Source organism: Diuraphis noxia, unplaced genomic scaffold, assembly GCF_037042655.1.
Source record: "Diuraphis noxia isolate RWA-SAM2 unplaced genomic scaffold, SU_Dnox_SAM2 contig0003, whole genome shotgun sequence".
Taxonomy (NCBI): domain Eukaryota; kingdom Metazoa; phylum Arthropoda; class Insecta; order Hemiptera; family Aphididae; genus Diuraphis; species Diuraphis noxia.
Genome location: NW_028301713.1, coordinates 55,960,271 through 55,976,881, shown reverse-complemented (window position 1 = coordinate 55,976,881; position 16,611 = coordinate 55,960,271). Strand labels below are relative to the sequence as shown.

Sequence of the window (16,611 nt, the reverse complement as noted above, 5' to 3'; positions counted from 1 at the left end):
ACATAATATTAATAATTATGGCAACAGCCCTTTATATAATATTATTAGTTTCTTGATGTCTTATCTATACGACGTGTTAACATGTTTGTACCGGATGTAATAATGAATAGCACATAGGTAATAGCAAATAATACTATAATATACGAAGTTACAGGTTTCACGCAGGTCAAGAAATAACTGCTGCGCCTTATTGGATGTGATATGAATTATATTTATAATTGTATTAGGTATTACAAATGCAGATACCTAATACTTATTACGAGAAATACATTTTTTCAGAGACAATTTTTAGTGTATTTAATCCAATAGGTACCTATATAAAATATTATAAATTATATATATATATATATTATTATTATTATTTTTCATTTAAGATAAAGGCTTTAACATTTTGAGGTTATTTGCCTACAAGAATTGGAACAAGAATAAATTGTTGACAAATATTTACAGTTTGTGGTATAAGTTAGTGTAATAACTAATAACTAATGGAAAAATGTGTAAATTGCTTCAATGTTATCTTCGCTAAGAACAAAAAGCAAGGCGGAGGGATGATAAGTTTTCGAAGATTTTCCGTGCTTCGGTGTGTACACCTACATTATTATATCAATTTATATGTGTACATACATTTTAAAATATTTCTGTTGTATCGCAACTATATAACTAGCCTTTTTCACGTATGAAAGAATAACCGTAATCAATATTTACAAATAACAAACTAAAAACAGATTAACCACTAACCAGGTAGAAAAATATCAATGTTTTCCATTTTTAAACACCTTAAATATTAGACGTTTTTATCTTTTTTGTGCAAATATATTGTAAAATTATGAGCGTTTGAAAAAAAAACTTTTAGGTATAGATTAGGGGTAACCGGTTAAATAATTTACCTCGGGTAACGGTATTGATACTATTTACAAAATGCACAAATATAGTGTTCTGCATGTATTATGTAGGAATACTATATTAATAATTATAATTACAGCTGTCGTGTATTTACTTTATGTAATATAATAGATCTTCTAAAGAATAACGAATAATCAAAAAACGACATTTTGAAGAAAAACACCGCCTGAACTCATATTTTATCATTTTTATCGTGTTGTGTAGTTATTATAATATTGTATAGTTGTATACAACGCAGTGCGCACACGGTACACATATGGTTGTCGGTTGACGTTTATCGTTGGTTTCGTGTCCCATCCAAGTCGCGTATACAATAATATATAGGCACCCCAAAAATGTTTTACACTTGTCGTCAGATGAAATGATTTAGGGGAGAACGTCAAAAGATACGAGATTTCTTAACACTTGGTCTACCATACTGCACAGCACACGAAGTACAAAGACAAAAAATATATGCACACATCTATAATAATGCCTCAGTGGGCGTCATTCGTATACACACGCACGCACAAATACATAATGTCATATATAATCGTGTTTACAATAGTCACAATATCCGTCACAAAAACTATACCCAGTGTATTATAATATTTATTATTATTATGTTTAACCCTTGAGGTACAAGTCTACGCTCGGTTCCGGTGTCTAATGCATGATTATCAAACGTATATTATGCTGCACAATGTACCTACAATATTATGTACCTAGCCACATATATACAATCACGCGCACACACACATACACACAGGGTGCTACACTGCTGCTTGTCCTCGTATACTCGACAGGTGTGTACCAACCCACCAACTGTAGATTACGTTACCCAACCTATATGATAATATCCTCTAAATCTTATAATAGTCTGTCCAAACTATTGAAAACTAGATGGACATTAATAAATTTACTTTTAAAACATCAGCAAAAATGATTGAAATAGTACTTACTTGATTTTGACTTAGGATTAGCTCCCTGAGCATTTCGATAAAGTTCGATCGCCTGCAGCTAATACTTAATATTTCCTATAACAACCTACCTATATACCTATAATAAGAAAAATATTCCATATTTCTATCCACAAGACGTGCTAAAAACATTTTTGGTATCGATCAAACCATTAATTAAGGCATCAAAACGGAACTATTGGCCATCCGACTCAAAAGTCTTATCACCATGATGATCATGAATATAAATAATATAAACGTTGCATTATCATCAATAAAAATTACCTACCCTACTCTGCACTGCAGCATAATAAACAAAAACGAATAACAATCAACACTTGACGACTTCCAAGACTAAATACCATGTTTTTTAACGATGAAATATGCAAAATAGAAGCCGGAGAAGGGGTCGCGATAGTATATTGCAATAAGAACAAAAAAGTAACATGCTACAGATTCTTGTTCAATCTTCACTACTAAAGCTCTCGCGATCCTCCATACTCTCGATAACATCAGACAAAAAATGAAAAAACAAAATTAACAATACAATTATATGATGCTCAGCGTTACTCCCATATACTCTTATTAGCATAAAAACTGTCTATCTATCAAATAATGTATCTATACAAATACAGAATTATATGTCATCTCTTGAACTCAATCACACGGACAAATACATATAGACTGCTATCACCACGATTTAGATAGGTACCTGTGGTCGTGTATGAATTCAAGGAAATTAGCAAATATTTATACAAGCACAGAATCGCCTCCTCTAACCCACACTATTATATATTTTACATCTATTTACTCCGAGAAATAAACATTTCACCAAGAACAATCATATCCTAAATCGATGACAACACAAACAGTTAATTATTCTTCACATCAAAAGCACATTTAAAAGCCAATAATCGTAATTTTTTTGTAAAATGTTTTCTCCATAAATTTGTTATTTATCTATCTATCTATCTATAAATATAAAGATATATATATATTATATAGGAGTAGGCATAACCATCATTCACATAAGATAGCTATTACAATCTGTATGACGTGTACAAAACATTATAAACATCTGGTTCAATGGCCGCATGGGGTACCGTACAATATATACCTATAGTAGATATACGTTACGCACGTATCATCGCTTCTGTATTGCATCTATCCCGCTGGCCGCGATGACAGCTATAGTGAGCCATATTTATCCAAAAACTGTCTTATTGGGTTTTAATTAACATTACAAGAACATATTCGTTATAAAATGAAATATAATGTTTTTCGTATGGGTTTTAGTATACAAATTCTGTATATTTACAACCTATATATTAATAAAATAGTAAAATTATCACTTTCAAAATGGTTTATGGTTTGAATGCCAAATTTCAGGTTAAAATGTATTATATTATTTATAGGTAATATGATTATAATATAAGTATATAATTTACAATTAGCTATTATTTCACTATTTTGTTTACCTTTTGATAAATATATAATTTTCACCGTATACTAATAATAAACATATATTTTTTATCCTGATAGGTAATAGGTACCTATAACATAATAAGCTAGCTTGATCATGTTTAGACTTCAACGAGAAGGATATTCTCTGCTTGAATTTGGATTTGTCTATGTCTAAGTGAAATGTTTAAGATTAATATATTACAAAATGTACTCAAGACCCATGTTGGCTATGTCTATGTACCTAAAATGGAATTTTATCAAATACATACCTCTATTATATGTAGGTAGGTCGTATTTATATATAGGTACTGTATAATGTATAAGTATTGTTTATCGTTATATGATACATCGATTTGAGTATATATAAGTATATCACGACTCCAACGGTACGTTTGATAGTTAAAAAGGCATACTATATATATATATATATATATATATATGTGTGTGTGTGTGTGTGTATAGAGTGTACAGCAGCTAGTGTAGTAGTGATACGATGAACTTATTTAAAGACACGTTTTACATGTGCAGTAGAGAGAATGGAGATCTAAGCTGCGATTGTGTTTGTACAATATAGACACTCGTGTGTACGTATATAGTGTATACTGTATACTATACGATTTCTTACTACATAGTATATTTATGATAATATATAGGTAACGTTTTGTAACGTCATAGTCCCTATAATTTTTCATAATTCCCGATGATAATATTATATGCATGGTTATTTTTGTTAACTCTGCAGCACTGAGCACAGCACACCCGCCTAATTCTCTTGGATACCCCTGCGCTACACATTACGGCGAGATGAAATGAAATCGATTGTGCGCCGCGAAGAGGCACGTCTGACAGGCGCCATCGTACATATATAATATGTATATATTATGTAGAATCATAGAAAGAGAGATGCAGCCTGCGGGATTACGCACAGACCATCAACTACATAATAACATTGTAATTATTATTATGTCATACGGTCGTACATAATATATTATAATGGTAATAAGAGTAATAAGACTTTGCACTGGAGATCAAAACGCTAATCCGCGAACTATGGAAATTATGGGCTAATAATTTTATATATTATACTACATTTCGACTCTTCTGTGCATAAAAATTCGAACCCTGGTAATGAACATATACAAAAAGGAATTAATTGTGCGTTTGAACTTGGGCATTTGAAAAGTACATAATATACTCGTATTTTCTGTCGTGTAGTGGGATCACAGAAAAATTGAATGACCAGTAAATTATTGCAGTTTAAATTTTGTATTATAATAAATTCATTTAACGTAAAATTTTTTTTTAAGACCAAGAAATCTTTTTTTTAGATAATAAATATTGTCTTTTAAAAAGAACGGTCATATTATATTTTTATATAATATATCACAATCTAATATGTGGACAACAATAAAATTTATTATAAATCAGATAATAATATTATATTATATAAACAGTATAATGGTATAAGCAGTAAATGGAATAAACTTGAAAATGTTGTTGTTACAAATTATAGCTACACGTTTCAGCCTTCTTGAAATCATCTTTTTTTTTTACATATTACCATTGAATTCTTCTTTATCTTAATATTTTTTTTTAATTAATACGGCAATGTTATTGAGCAATAAAGGTTATTATGAATTATGATTAAACTTATATTAAAAACAGTTTAATTGGTTTATATTTTGAATAGTGATAATACAATTGTTGAATTTTATACTATGATACAGACATATATTATGTATATATTTACTTTAGTAAATACTAAATAGTAGTTTATAGTAGTGCTGATAGTACATTTAGTTGATTATTAGTAAACTTTAGTAAGTTATTTAAAACTCGTCTATAGCATAAATAGTAAAAACTATTTTATTTTATTAATGTGTAATTGAACCTTCCTATCTATTAAGCTTAAATTATAAAATTCAAACTATTTACAAACAATGGGATAAACGTTATAATATACGATATATATCTTATTATTAGTTATTAATGTTATTATATACTGTATTGATAAAACGGTACAAGGTATAATATAAAAATATTATACAATAGTTAAGTTCGTTAAATTTGTCTTTATTATAATATTGTAAGTTTATAAAATCTTATCAATAAAGCATTGTTACGTCGCGATTTGACTACGTAGTAGGTTCATAATTCACTTAATGTTTTCGTTAACCTAGTCCGGATAACGATGTCACAAATTCAAACAATGTATTATATTATTATATTATTGGTACCTATACGTTTGGTTTGATTTATGTGAACCACGTCGCGAGAACCTATATGCGACCTGTACAGTGGCCGGGGGCCGTTTGCCGTTGTAAAAACTACTGTGGATTATCGATGCCAAGTCTAAAAAAAAACTTCACCACCGCTGGACGACCCGAACCTTGTCAAATATGCGCGTTGTATATGACATTATTTCATAGTATGATCATTCAAATGTTACATCACATTCTCATATTTTGCCTACTTTTTCAAAATCTTTTAAAAAAAAACTGAGTACATTGCAATTATCACTCAACATATGAACTTTTACCGGAATAAACCATACCCTTAATTTTTATCCAAACCAACAGCTACAAAAAGATTATTCCTTATCTTAAAATTGAAATATGTATATTATGTCGGAGAATAATATTACAGTAGTCACCGCATATCTAACTCATTTTGGGACTAGAGAATTTGAGTTTATTAACCGAATGATTCACTGAGGTGAAAGGTCCAAGAATAAAAAGATAATATATACATATATATATATAATATGCATTGTAATAAAAAAATTAATTTAGCTATGTATCATCAATAAATATTCATTATTATGTATTTATTTATGTATTTGAAACGTATTATATATTATATATGATTGACAAAGAAAAAATAAATAAAAATTGATGATGGTTAAAATGAAAAATATTTTGTATTTAAAAAATGAAGTTTCGTAAAAAATGACTTCGAATTATGTAAATCAAAAAAAATATTTTCTTATCTTTTATTCTTTTTGATTGAGTATCGTAAGTCGAGGAAATAGTATTAGGTAAGTATAGTCGTCAAGATATACGTTAAAAAATTGACTACCTACAAATTATAGAAATATACCCTTAAAAATAAATATTGACGATTAACTAGAGTAGTGAGTTAAATAGGCAAATATTTTTCTATGTTTGAGTATACTATTCGTAAATCGGGACCAGCGTGTATATGAGTTCAATTAGCGAATGAGTGCATTAACCGTGAGTCCAGTAAACGGTGACTGTACTGTATTTAAATATTTAGGTATAGTTTTAAACAAAAACAAACGATAATATAATAATATATATACGCAATCATCAATCATTGTATAACTATTATTGTATTTTAATGATCATTACCTCGGGATTAATTGTATACCGCTGTTGCGCAGGGGAGCACATGGTCATCGTGATACATATACACATTGGGCAGAGTAAATAATATTATTATTGCCAGGCGCGACATTCACGATCTATACATGCGACATTGTATTATATTATAGAGGTATAAATAAATTAAATAATAAATCTCGCACACATCACTCCTGCGATTTTGTGTACTCACAATTCACTAAGTATAATATACGATGGTGTACGTGTATGTTATTATGCATAAGTAGTATATACGTTTAAATATACTGACTGGCATTTTATTATCATTGCATTATATATTTATATTACAATGTTGTAATGTTTTTTATTCTCGCCAGTAGTTTCTATATACCTGGCGCCTCTATTTATAACATGTTATTTTTGTTTAAACTATATAATAATTATAATTATTTTTGTATATCTAATACTTGTTATTTTTACCGGAGAGGCAGACGAAAGTTTTCGATTATATGTATTACATGCATACAATACGAGTATATATACACAGCGTTTTGTGTAGCTATTGTAAATTATGTAAATTTGAACCTATATAGCGTCGATAGAGGATAGACACGCGTCGTGTCCGGAACACTGTTATAACAGGAAGTGCATATTATACGACTATGTGCTGCTAGTGTGTGTATAATATTATATACGCGTACGGGTGTAATATAATTATATTTTACATCGTACCATTCGTACCTACATAATATATACGTATTTGTATTCGGAGAGGCCGAGTGCTTACTGCTTACTCTTCGCCCCCGCCCAACCCGACGACGATCTATGCCCGGACGTGTCACCCCATTAATATTACATCGATGAACCACTATATTATCTTCCACAGCAGATTATTATATAATTCCATATACCGTCTTCCCTTAATAATAATAACAATAATAGGAACATCGCGTACGAATTTTGTCTAAAATTTATTATTTCTCTGTGTACAGCATGACAATAGCTGAAAACGAACGGAATAATATATTATTATTATGTGACTTTTGCAAACATATTATTATAATATAAAAAGCGTGACGGGTTTATCGATGTTCAATAATAACATGATCGGAAAACTGAAATAGTCATGTACTTAAAAAAGGCCCCGACGAGAATATGTAATTACATATAATTATTATATTAATATAGTACATTATAATGTATTTATAATTGTGTATGTATATATTGTATATATAACGAATAGGTACCCAAGTAAAAGGCATTATTAAAAAAAGCTCTTTTAAACATTCATAAATTTAGATTAAAATATATATAAATAATTATGCATGTTTAAATCGATATTTTTAATTAATTTCCACTCCTTATCTATATTATACTCTATGTCAATATTCCAAATTACTAATCGCTGATTTTATTTTATTTTCCGTGCACGCAAACAATTTTTATTTTGAAATATAAACCTATTTAGAACATTATTTTCTAATACAGTAGGTATAAAATAGTAATATATGATTATGACTCGTTCAGTTAATCCTGAGTATACCTTGATCCTTGATGTCCGTGCTGAATACAGACTGTTTTTTATAAATTTATTTTGTATCATTATTATAGCGGATAAAATCCAAAGTATACCTACATTATCTATAGATAAGAAACTATATACTTAAAATATATAAGTTATTATATACATATGGTTAAATAAATCCGCGAGTATCCAGGTCCTGTATTATACACACATATTATTACACAATATTATCATTTTGATAGAAAATTATTATCATTAGATTTTACATGAATCGTAGAATAACTTTTATTTGTTCATAATTCAAAACGACGATTAAATTTAATTAACTTCCATCTAATTTATTCACATTATCGTAATTTATAATGCACTATTATGATTATAACTATAACGGAACAAGGAAAAGTCGTAGGTAAGTACTAGGTAAAAATGCAATATTAACGAGTAGTTTTTTTCCTGACCGTCGTGCGTGATTCGTGATTCATATTGAAAAACTCGTACAACTGTAGAGATGAGACCATAAATAAAAAAGTAATATATTTTACTAAGTATTTTACTATCTCGATGAAATGTCTGGCTAGCTATTTCCGCTAACACAGCATATTGAAAACCATCATAATTATAATTTATTTTATAGGTGCCAACTAGCTGTAGTGACGAAGACAATTTTCTACGTTACATTTTTGACTCAGAGTTTTTTCCCTGAGTGGTCAATTGATGAGTCTTCCTCTCTCATTCCAATAATTTATATATGATCATCAAACATTTTATTATACGTTTAAAATGAAATTGTTATTGATTAGAAAGCAAAATCAAGCGGCACATTATAATTTTCAGTCTATTAGGAATTTTCTGTTTGTCGCCATTATAATACGTAAGAGACTTAGAGGCCCCATTGCTCAATAGGTTTCACGAGTCACGACGCGTCATACCATTTATTTTATTATATTATACATTATACATACATATATATATATATATATTAGCATTATTAAATATTTAAGCATTTTAAACTGTTTAAGAACTCTGTTTTCAGTTAGGGATTGAAAGTTAACCAATCGCACGATTTCCAAGTTTTCAATACAGATTAAAAACAGCTGGATCTCTCTCTGATTTACTTTTTTGTACACATTAACCCACAGAATAATGTCGTTTCCCGGTTGTCCTAATTCCCGATTTTCGCTGGTAATTCCGACTTTAAGCAGTGCCGATCACGAAATTTATTATTGCACACGTTCAAGACTTTCAAATCGTACAACTTGTACGCGGGATACATTAATTTCTAAACTAAAATAGGTACCTACATAGATTCACATGTGACATATCTACAGTATTGACGACTGGCGGCCGAAGACATTTCTCAAAATAAAGCAATAATAATATGTGCGTGTGTGAAATATGTATTCTGCTGACCTACTTGAACGGGTTCGTTTTCGGAAAGAACTTGCAACCGCGCGCAGCTGACGAATGGCATCAATGAAAGATATGTGACTATCTTCTTAACGAGATCGATTTGTTATTATTACGTGCATAATATTGTCGGAACCCGGAAAAAAGACCAAGGAAAAAGAACGTGGAGAATAAAAAACAAAACAAAAATAAAAATTATATGAAGAAAACTTTGAATATTAAATATAATTTTTTAACATATTGAAATATGCTATATTTCTTTCATTCTTTATATTTATTTGATTATCTATGTGTAGGTAACAAACTATAACAACTGACTTTTTGAATTTTGTAACCTTATAAAATAGGCTTCCTATAGTTATATTATATTTTACACAGTATAGAAATAGTGAACTACATCGATGGTCAGTACGCGTCTTATGAGTTAATACGCACAAAAGTCCCAGTTAAATTTCCCAAGTTTTTTTCAATATCGTCTTGAACAATCTAATGGCGGTTAATATTGTAATGGGACCAAAGTGCGTGGTCCCTTTGGCATCGTATGAACTATGATGCAAGCGTATATACTCTGTATAATAAATACATAGTATGCATAATAAATAATGTACAGCCATCACCTATCGATCGATGTTCATTCGGCATGATTCCTATAATACGAATATAAATTAAAATAATATGATACAAGTATATGACACTGTGGAATGATGACAAAATATTCGTGACATTTGAGCCTCGTACGTCCCTGCTTGACAGATCACGCGATCAATCTGCAGAGCGAGCGTATATAGAATACCGTGTTTCGGCCGAACGACCAAAAGAAACGAAGGAAAAAAATTATAACCAATCTCGCCAAGTGCTAGTGCTTTATAATATGTATACCTACTGCAGTGGTTTCACGATATCATTATTTTATGTTTATAGCTTTAGCATTTTTGCACGTGTTTTCCGTCATATGGTGGTCGCGACGTCATCCGGTATTCCGGTATTATACTACGACAATAACGTCCACCGGGAAACCTAGACGACTATATATACTTATTACACGCGTGATTTAGTGTGTGTGTGTGTGTGTGTGTGCGCGCGCGCGCACGCGCACGAGACAGCGTCTCCTTCAATTTTTATCGCAATCTCCGCGGGGAAATTCGACACGTGAGTCACGCACGACCCAGAATATTAATGTAAATCATTAAAACACAAGTCGTACCCTACTAATACGGCTCCAGTGATATAATAATAGAGCTTATGATGACATAGACAAAGTTTGTCTACATCTCTACATAACTTAACTTTAAATACTGACACTAATTCATTATTCGTTCGAAATTCAAATACTAAAAATCACAATAATTATCAGAAAAATATTATATTATATTGTCATTAAAAAAAACTCAACGATTTAATAATAACGATAAAAATGGTTATTTGTAGTTATTGGCGACGACCCATATAAAAAAATCAAGCTAGTTATATTAATTATAATTAGGTACAAAATTATTCAAAACCTGAAATAGTTTTACACGAATAATTTATAAATTAAAACACTGCTGGGTTATGTACTAAAAACCTATATAATTAGTGTAATTGAAACTTGAAAGTAAAATTAAATGTATTTGCTGCCTTTATACCTAATATCTATAATATTATATAATACATTAACATTATACACGCCAACGAGCATCATCGATTATAATGTCACGTCATGTATTTTTTGTATAATTATAAATTATAATATAACATTCTTGGGTCGCAAGGTTAAGTTAAAATAATAAAATAATGTTCAGTGTTATGCTAAAAAAATTATATTATCACATTACTTCTTGAATCTTTTCGACTAAATTATATGTTTACATACCTATAAATAGTTTGGGCTGACAATTTCTTCGGCAAATGCTACGCGTCTGAGTTTGATACACAAAAACATTACTGACCCAAAAAATGATTTCATTAAAATTTGAGAAAATACCTGTTATGTTATGTACAGTCAGCAAACATTAGCCATAATATTATGTATATCGTATAATACTTTAATACTTCGAAATATAATGGACAGTCAGTATATATCTGGTAAAATGTGTATATCATACCTATAGGTACCTTTTACTTGGAAATATTATGATTTATGAACTAATCGAGTGACTAAATATTGCACACTGAATAATAATATACAATACACATTGATTTAATTATATGTCACCCGGGGGTTTAAAGATGAATACAAATTTTCTAGAAAATTATTAATATTTTTGGATAATATAGGCATAATTTATTTAAATAATATGAGATTTTTACAAAAAAATCATTTATAATAATTATTTTGTTTTTTTAACGTGTAGCTATAATTATTTATAAGTATTTAAACTTAAGAGTTTTGATGTGTGGATGAGTGTATAGTGGTACATGAGTCGGGATACCCGAAATATGTTGGTTCACTACTCCGTTCATCATAATTCATAGTACAATACTCATTGGCGTGAAAAAGCGAGGGTGGCTTAGGGGGTATTAGCACCCTCATTTAATGTTCGTGTTTATGTATCAAAAACTTTTCTTACAAAAAAAAAAAAAACTAAAATGAGAAAATGCATAGCTTAAGCACCTTTAGATTTTTTTATTGAAATTGCGCCTATTATGCTCATACTTATACTCACGCGTTATAACTAATTACCTAATTATTGTAAAAATATAATTTTTATAATGAGTTTTCACAAAAAAAAATTAGAATTTAGCTTTTGAATAATCGCCTTGCGAATATTAATTATGAAGGTTCAAAAATAAGTTTTGGGCGTCCGATCAGGATTAGGCTGTACAATTTAGCAATTTGTTTGAAGATAAATTCATTAAGTTGAAATTTTACTTGTGGTTTATTGAAGTGCGGTTTTCTTTTTTTAAACCTATGTTATTATAGTTATAAATGTATAATTATTAAATCTTTAAATCCAATTATTTTTCAAAATTGTATTGTAACGGATAATGATTAATTCGTTTTATAAACATAGGTACATATCATTATTGTTATCTATCCCTTTCCATCCTCTTGTTGTAATATAGTAAAAAATAAAAAGTTCCACAGTATCTGGTACCTATAATATCATAGTCTACAGTAGTTATATTATATGTATAACAATAAATGCTGCGAGGATAATAATCAGCATAGTTTAGTAGAATGATAACGATTATCATCTTTATTACTATTTTTTTTTTTTAATTATCCCGCGGTAACTAAGGCCATTGGGAAGAGGGTAGTACTGTAGGTTGGTTTTACATGTGGGTGAGAGTTTTGGCAGAATTTCTATTGGGGTACCCGTAGCCTACGGGCCGTAGGTTTCTGCCTTGCCTCGGAGTGGAGGATGGCAGCACTTGTTCTCCGGACACCGTGACTTGCCCCGAGAAAAATGCCGCCCGATGGTCGAGGATCGAACCCGGTCCGGCCGAGCCACAGCCGACGCGGTAGACCACTCGGCCACCTCGTCCCCTTCATTACTATTATTATTATTATTATTATTACGATGAATCGACGACGACGTGTTTGTTTTTATATTATAAAAAAAAACAATAATAAGTGTCTAGTATCACTATTGTCGTCTTGTATGTAAACGATAATTTATAGCCGCTTCAACGTCTGTATATAAATATGTCAACAATATATTCATTTATAATATATTAAAATGTCCTATCCAGAATAGTAATTTTACGTCATGTACGCATATATAGATGTTTCTAAAATATCATAAATCATATTATAATAATATCATGATATTGTTTCATGATTGTTAACAACTGTTACTGTAATATTCGTGTCGATGAGTTCCTTTTCTAAGTGTTGATGACCACAGCACGTTATTATCGTTGATTTTTCGTTTTCAAAATATTTCGATTAAACATCCAACAAAAAACCAAATAAACCATAAATCATATACTTCAACCATCTGTATACACTGTTCATTTAAATTTGACAGTATAATTTATTAAGTAGGTATACTTGTGTGATTTATTGAATAAACGTATCTATAAGGCGAGTAATCCTTATTCAATGTAGAATACTTAAAAAGTCAAAAACATTAACGTGCGCTAAAAAACTATTTCTTTTACTTAATTTGACGTTATTTAAAATAACATTTTTGAAGAAAAAAAATTATTTTTACTATTTTTTATCGTCGTAATTTAAAATTGATTTTTATTCTTTGACTGACAGCATACATTTTTAATTGAATATTCTTAAGCAGCATATTTTTGGGAGTATTCAGATTTGTATAATTTTTGACAAGTATTTTAGAAGTTATAACTTAAGAATTTTAAATTTACATGAATGGAGTAATGGCCCAACATTTTGCGAAGCACACTTGTGCCACCCCGCTCTGCTTCAAAAATTAGATTTAAGATTTATTTAATTAGGTACTTCAAAATCTATTCTGCTTAAGAACAAGAAGTTAAAATACATGTTGTCATTTAAAAAAATAATGATAAAAATTGCACCTTACAATAGTTTAATTTTTGAAATATGAAGTATCTTATGTAAAATGAATCGACTGACTATCGATATTATACAATAAAATATATAATTATCAATTGATAATATAGGTAACTACTAACTATATTAATATATTTTTGATTTTACGTTTTTGTCTCATGAATGTAATTTTATCAAAATGTATTAATTATCTATTTTCAATTTATCTCAACGTATGTATAATATAAATTTATTAAACGTAAATAGTCTACTCATTTCTTTGATTTGATGATTTCGTATTGTATATCGTCGTTAAGTTTTCTATTTAAACATCGATTTGAGCTTACATGTTTGGTATATTTATTAGAATGTGATACCACTGAAAACTGAATCACTATAGTTATATAAAAGTATGAGACCTTGACCAACATTTTAATCACTTTGTCACGGGAGAAACAAAACAAAAAACTGGTTCAACTTCCGATTACATATTTCCCCCCCTCCCTTTATTTATAAATCTATCCTGCTGCAACATTGTATAAAAGAAAATTTCAATTTTAATTCTAATCCCAATACTACTTAACCCTAAAAATATCCTCAGTGCTTAATGCATCAACTAACGTGATGTATATAGGAGCAATATATGTATATAAGAAAAAAATGGTTTATTTATTTTTACAGAGCTGTATTAGGTAAACGTCATATTATATTTTTTATTATAAATGTGTGTTGTCCTGTTTTATGTTCCAAATGATTCGATTAGTATATACTATATACCTATACCTAATACCTATATATTAATATATATAAACAAATTATTCACTTGTTTTCAATGTTCTTCAATAGATGTTTGTAAACATTATTTGTATTGGATTTTCAAAATAAAAAAATGGGTTTTTAATGATTTTATATTTTATATTAATTAAATCATTTTAAGAATAATCATATTGTGTTCATCGTTGACACACATCTAAGTTTTTTTTTGGAAACACACTAATTTGCGTCTCAGATAATGATTTTTTATTTTATTATATTTTTACGGGTTATTCACGTAATTGCGTAACAGGCGCTAGTTCGACCTACTAATAATAATTCAAGATACTAACTCATGAAACGGATAACTGGATTATTTTAATGTGTACCTGAAAAGTTACGATAACATTCCATGCGAGATGATGAATATTTTATAAGTATCTCTCTAGAGGACGCTAGCCATACATTTGTTGTCGTCGTCTCACATGACACACCACACACACGTAGGACTTGCAAGTTTTATTTGTTTACTAGTTTTAATAGTGTACTGTTAGTTTTTATAGTAGAGTCAATTGATCTGCTATCAAACTTTTAGATAAGAATATGTTACATGTGCTTATACATCGGCTTTTATAAAATATTTTCATTTTCAAGAGCGTAGGTGCAAATATGGGAGGCTAAGCCTGCTCCAAACTTTGTATAACCCCCCCCCCCCTCCCCCCCAAAAAAAACAATTATTGCCATACCTACATACACAACATTGTATATATATATATATCAATAAAGTGTCCAATATAAACCTGAGCTTCAGCTCACCCCCTAATCTCAAACACTATTTGTGCCTATGTTCAAGAGAAATATTTTAACAAGTTATTAACTGTGATACCTCCATACTCCTATCTTTGCATGAAAAATGAAAATATAAAAAAATCACCGACGCTTAAACACAAATAATGTTCTTTCCTAAAATGTTGATATTATTTGGTCAATTCTCTCTAATATAAAACCTAATAGCACGGTATGGAAACTAGTGAACGGAAATTTGCAATTTTTGATGCGTTTGTAAGACGGAGACCACAAACGCGTGTGTAGTGTTTTCTTAAGTTAAATATGTATGTGAAATCTCCGAATTAAATAACATCCGTGCAATGTGTGTGTCTTTGTTGTGAGATTTAAAAATAATTTTTGTTTATTTAGTAATATTTTATCACATTGTTTATTTGTTTTGAATGTGGAGTGTATAAGTGTATCCACATGACTAAGTTCATCAATAGGAACGATGTTTAACGTTTACCAACACGAACACGATGATTTTGAAACGCAATATTATATTTTTACGTTAAGTTAAGATCTTACACTTATATTTAGTATTTTAATATAATCTTCTTAGTAATCATATATTTTTCTTTTCGTGCTATTTTAGTTTCTTATTCTACCATTTTATATCGTAACATCATATTAATTCAACAATACCAATATATAATATTTGCATAAATCGTATTATCAATTAATATATTATTATTGTATAAAAATAAGATTTGTTCGTACTGTATACGTAGATATGTTACTAGATTATTATAAATGATATTTTTTTTTCACAGCTAGGGTATTTGATGAAGTTTGGTTACTTGCCAGAATCCGATCTAGAAACGGGCAACTTGAGGGACGGAAGTCAACTACACGATGCTCTGCGAACATTGCAGGTACTTCATAAACAGTATATACGCACACACAATTTGATAAATACAAAAATCATACTAAACACACATTACACACTTGGTGGTTACCATCACCAAACATGTTAAGCCTAAATTCAAAAATTCGAAAATATGT

At 29.5% G+C, this 16,611-nt stretch overlaps 1 protein-coding gene across 1 annotated transcript in view; it reads left to right on the top strand.

Moving 5' to 3' along the window:
• LOC107174020 (matrix metalloproteinase-2-like) overlaps nt 1-16,611 on the top strand; it is a 47,255-nt gene that overhangs the window by 21,706 nt on the left and 8,938 nt on the right. The window contains exon 3 of the mRNA XM_089222482.1: nt 16,380-16,481. Coding sequence (XP_089078608.1) covers nt 16,380-16,481 — 102 coding nt within the window. The remainder of the gene's footprint in view (nt 1-16,379; nt 16,482-16,611) is intronic.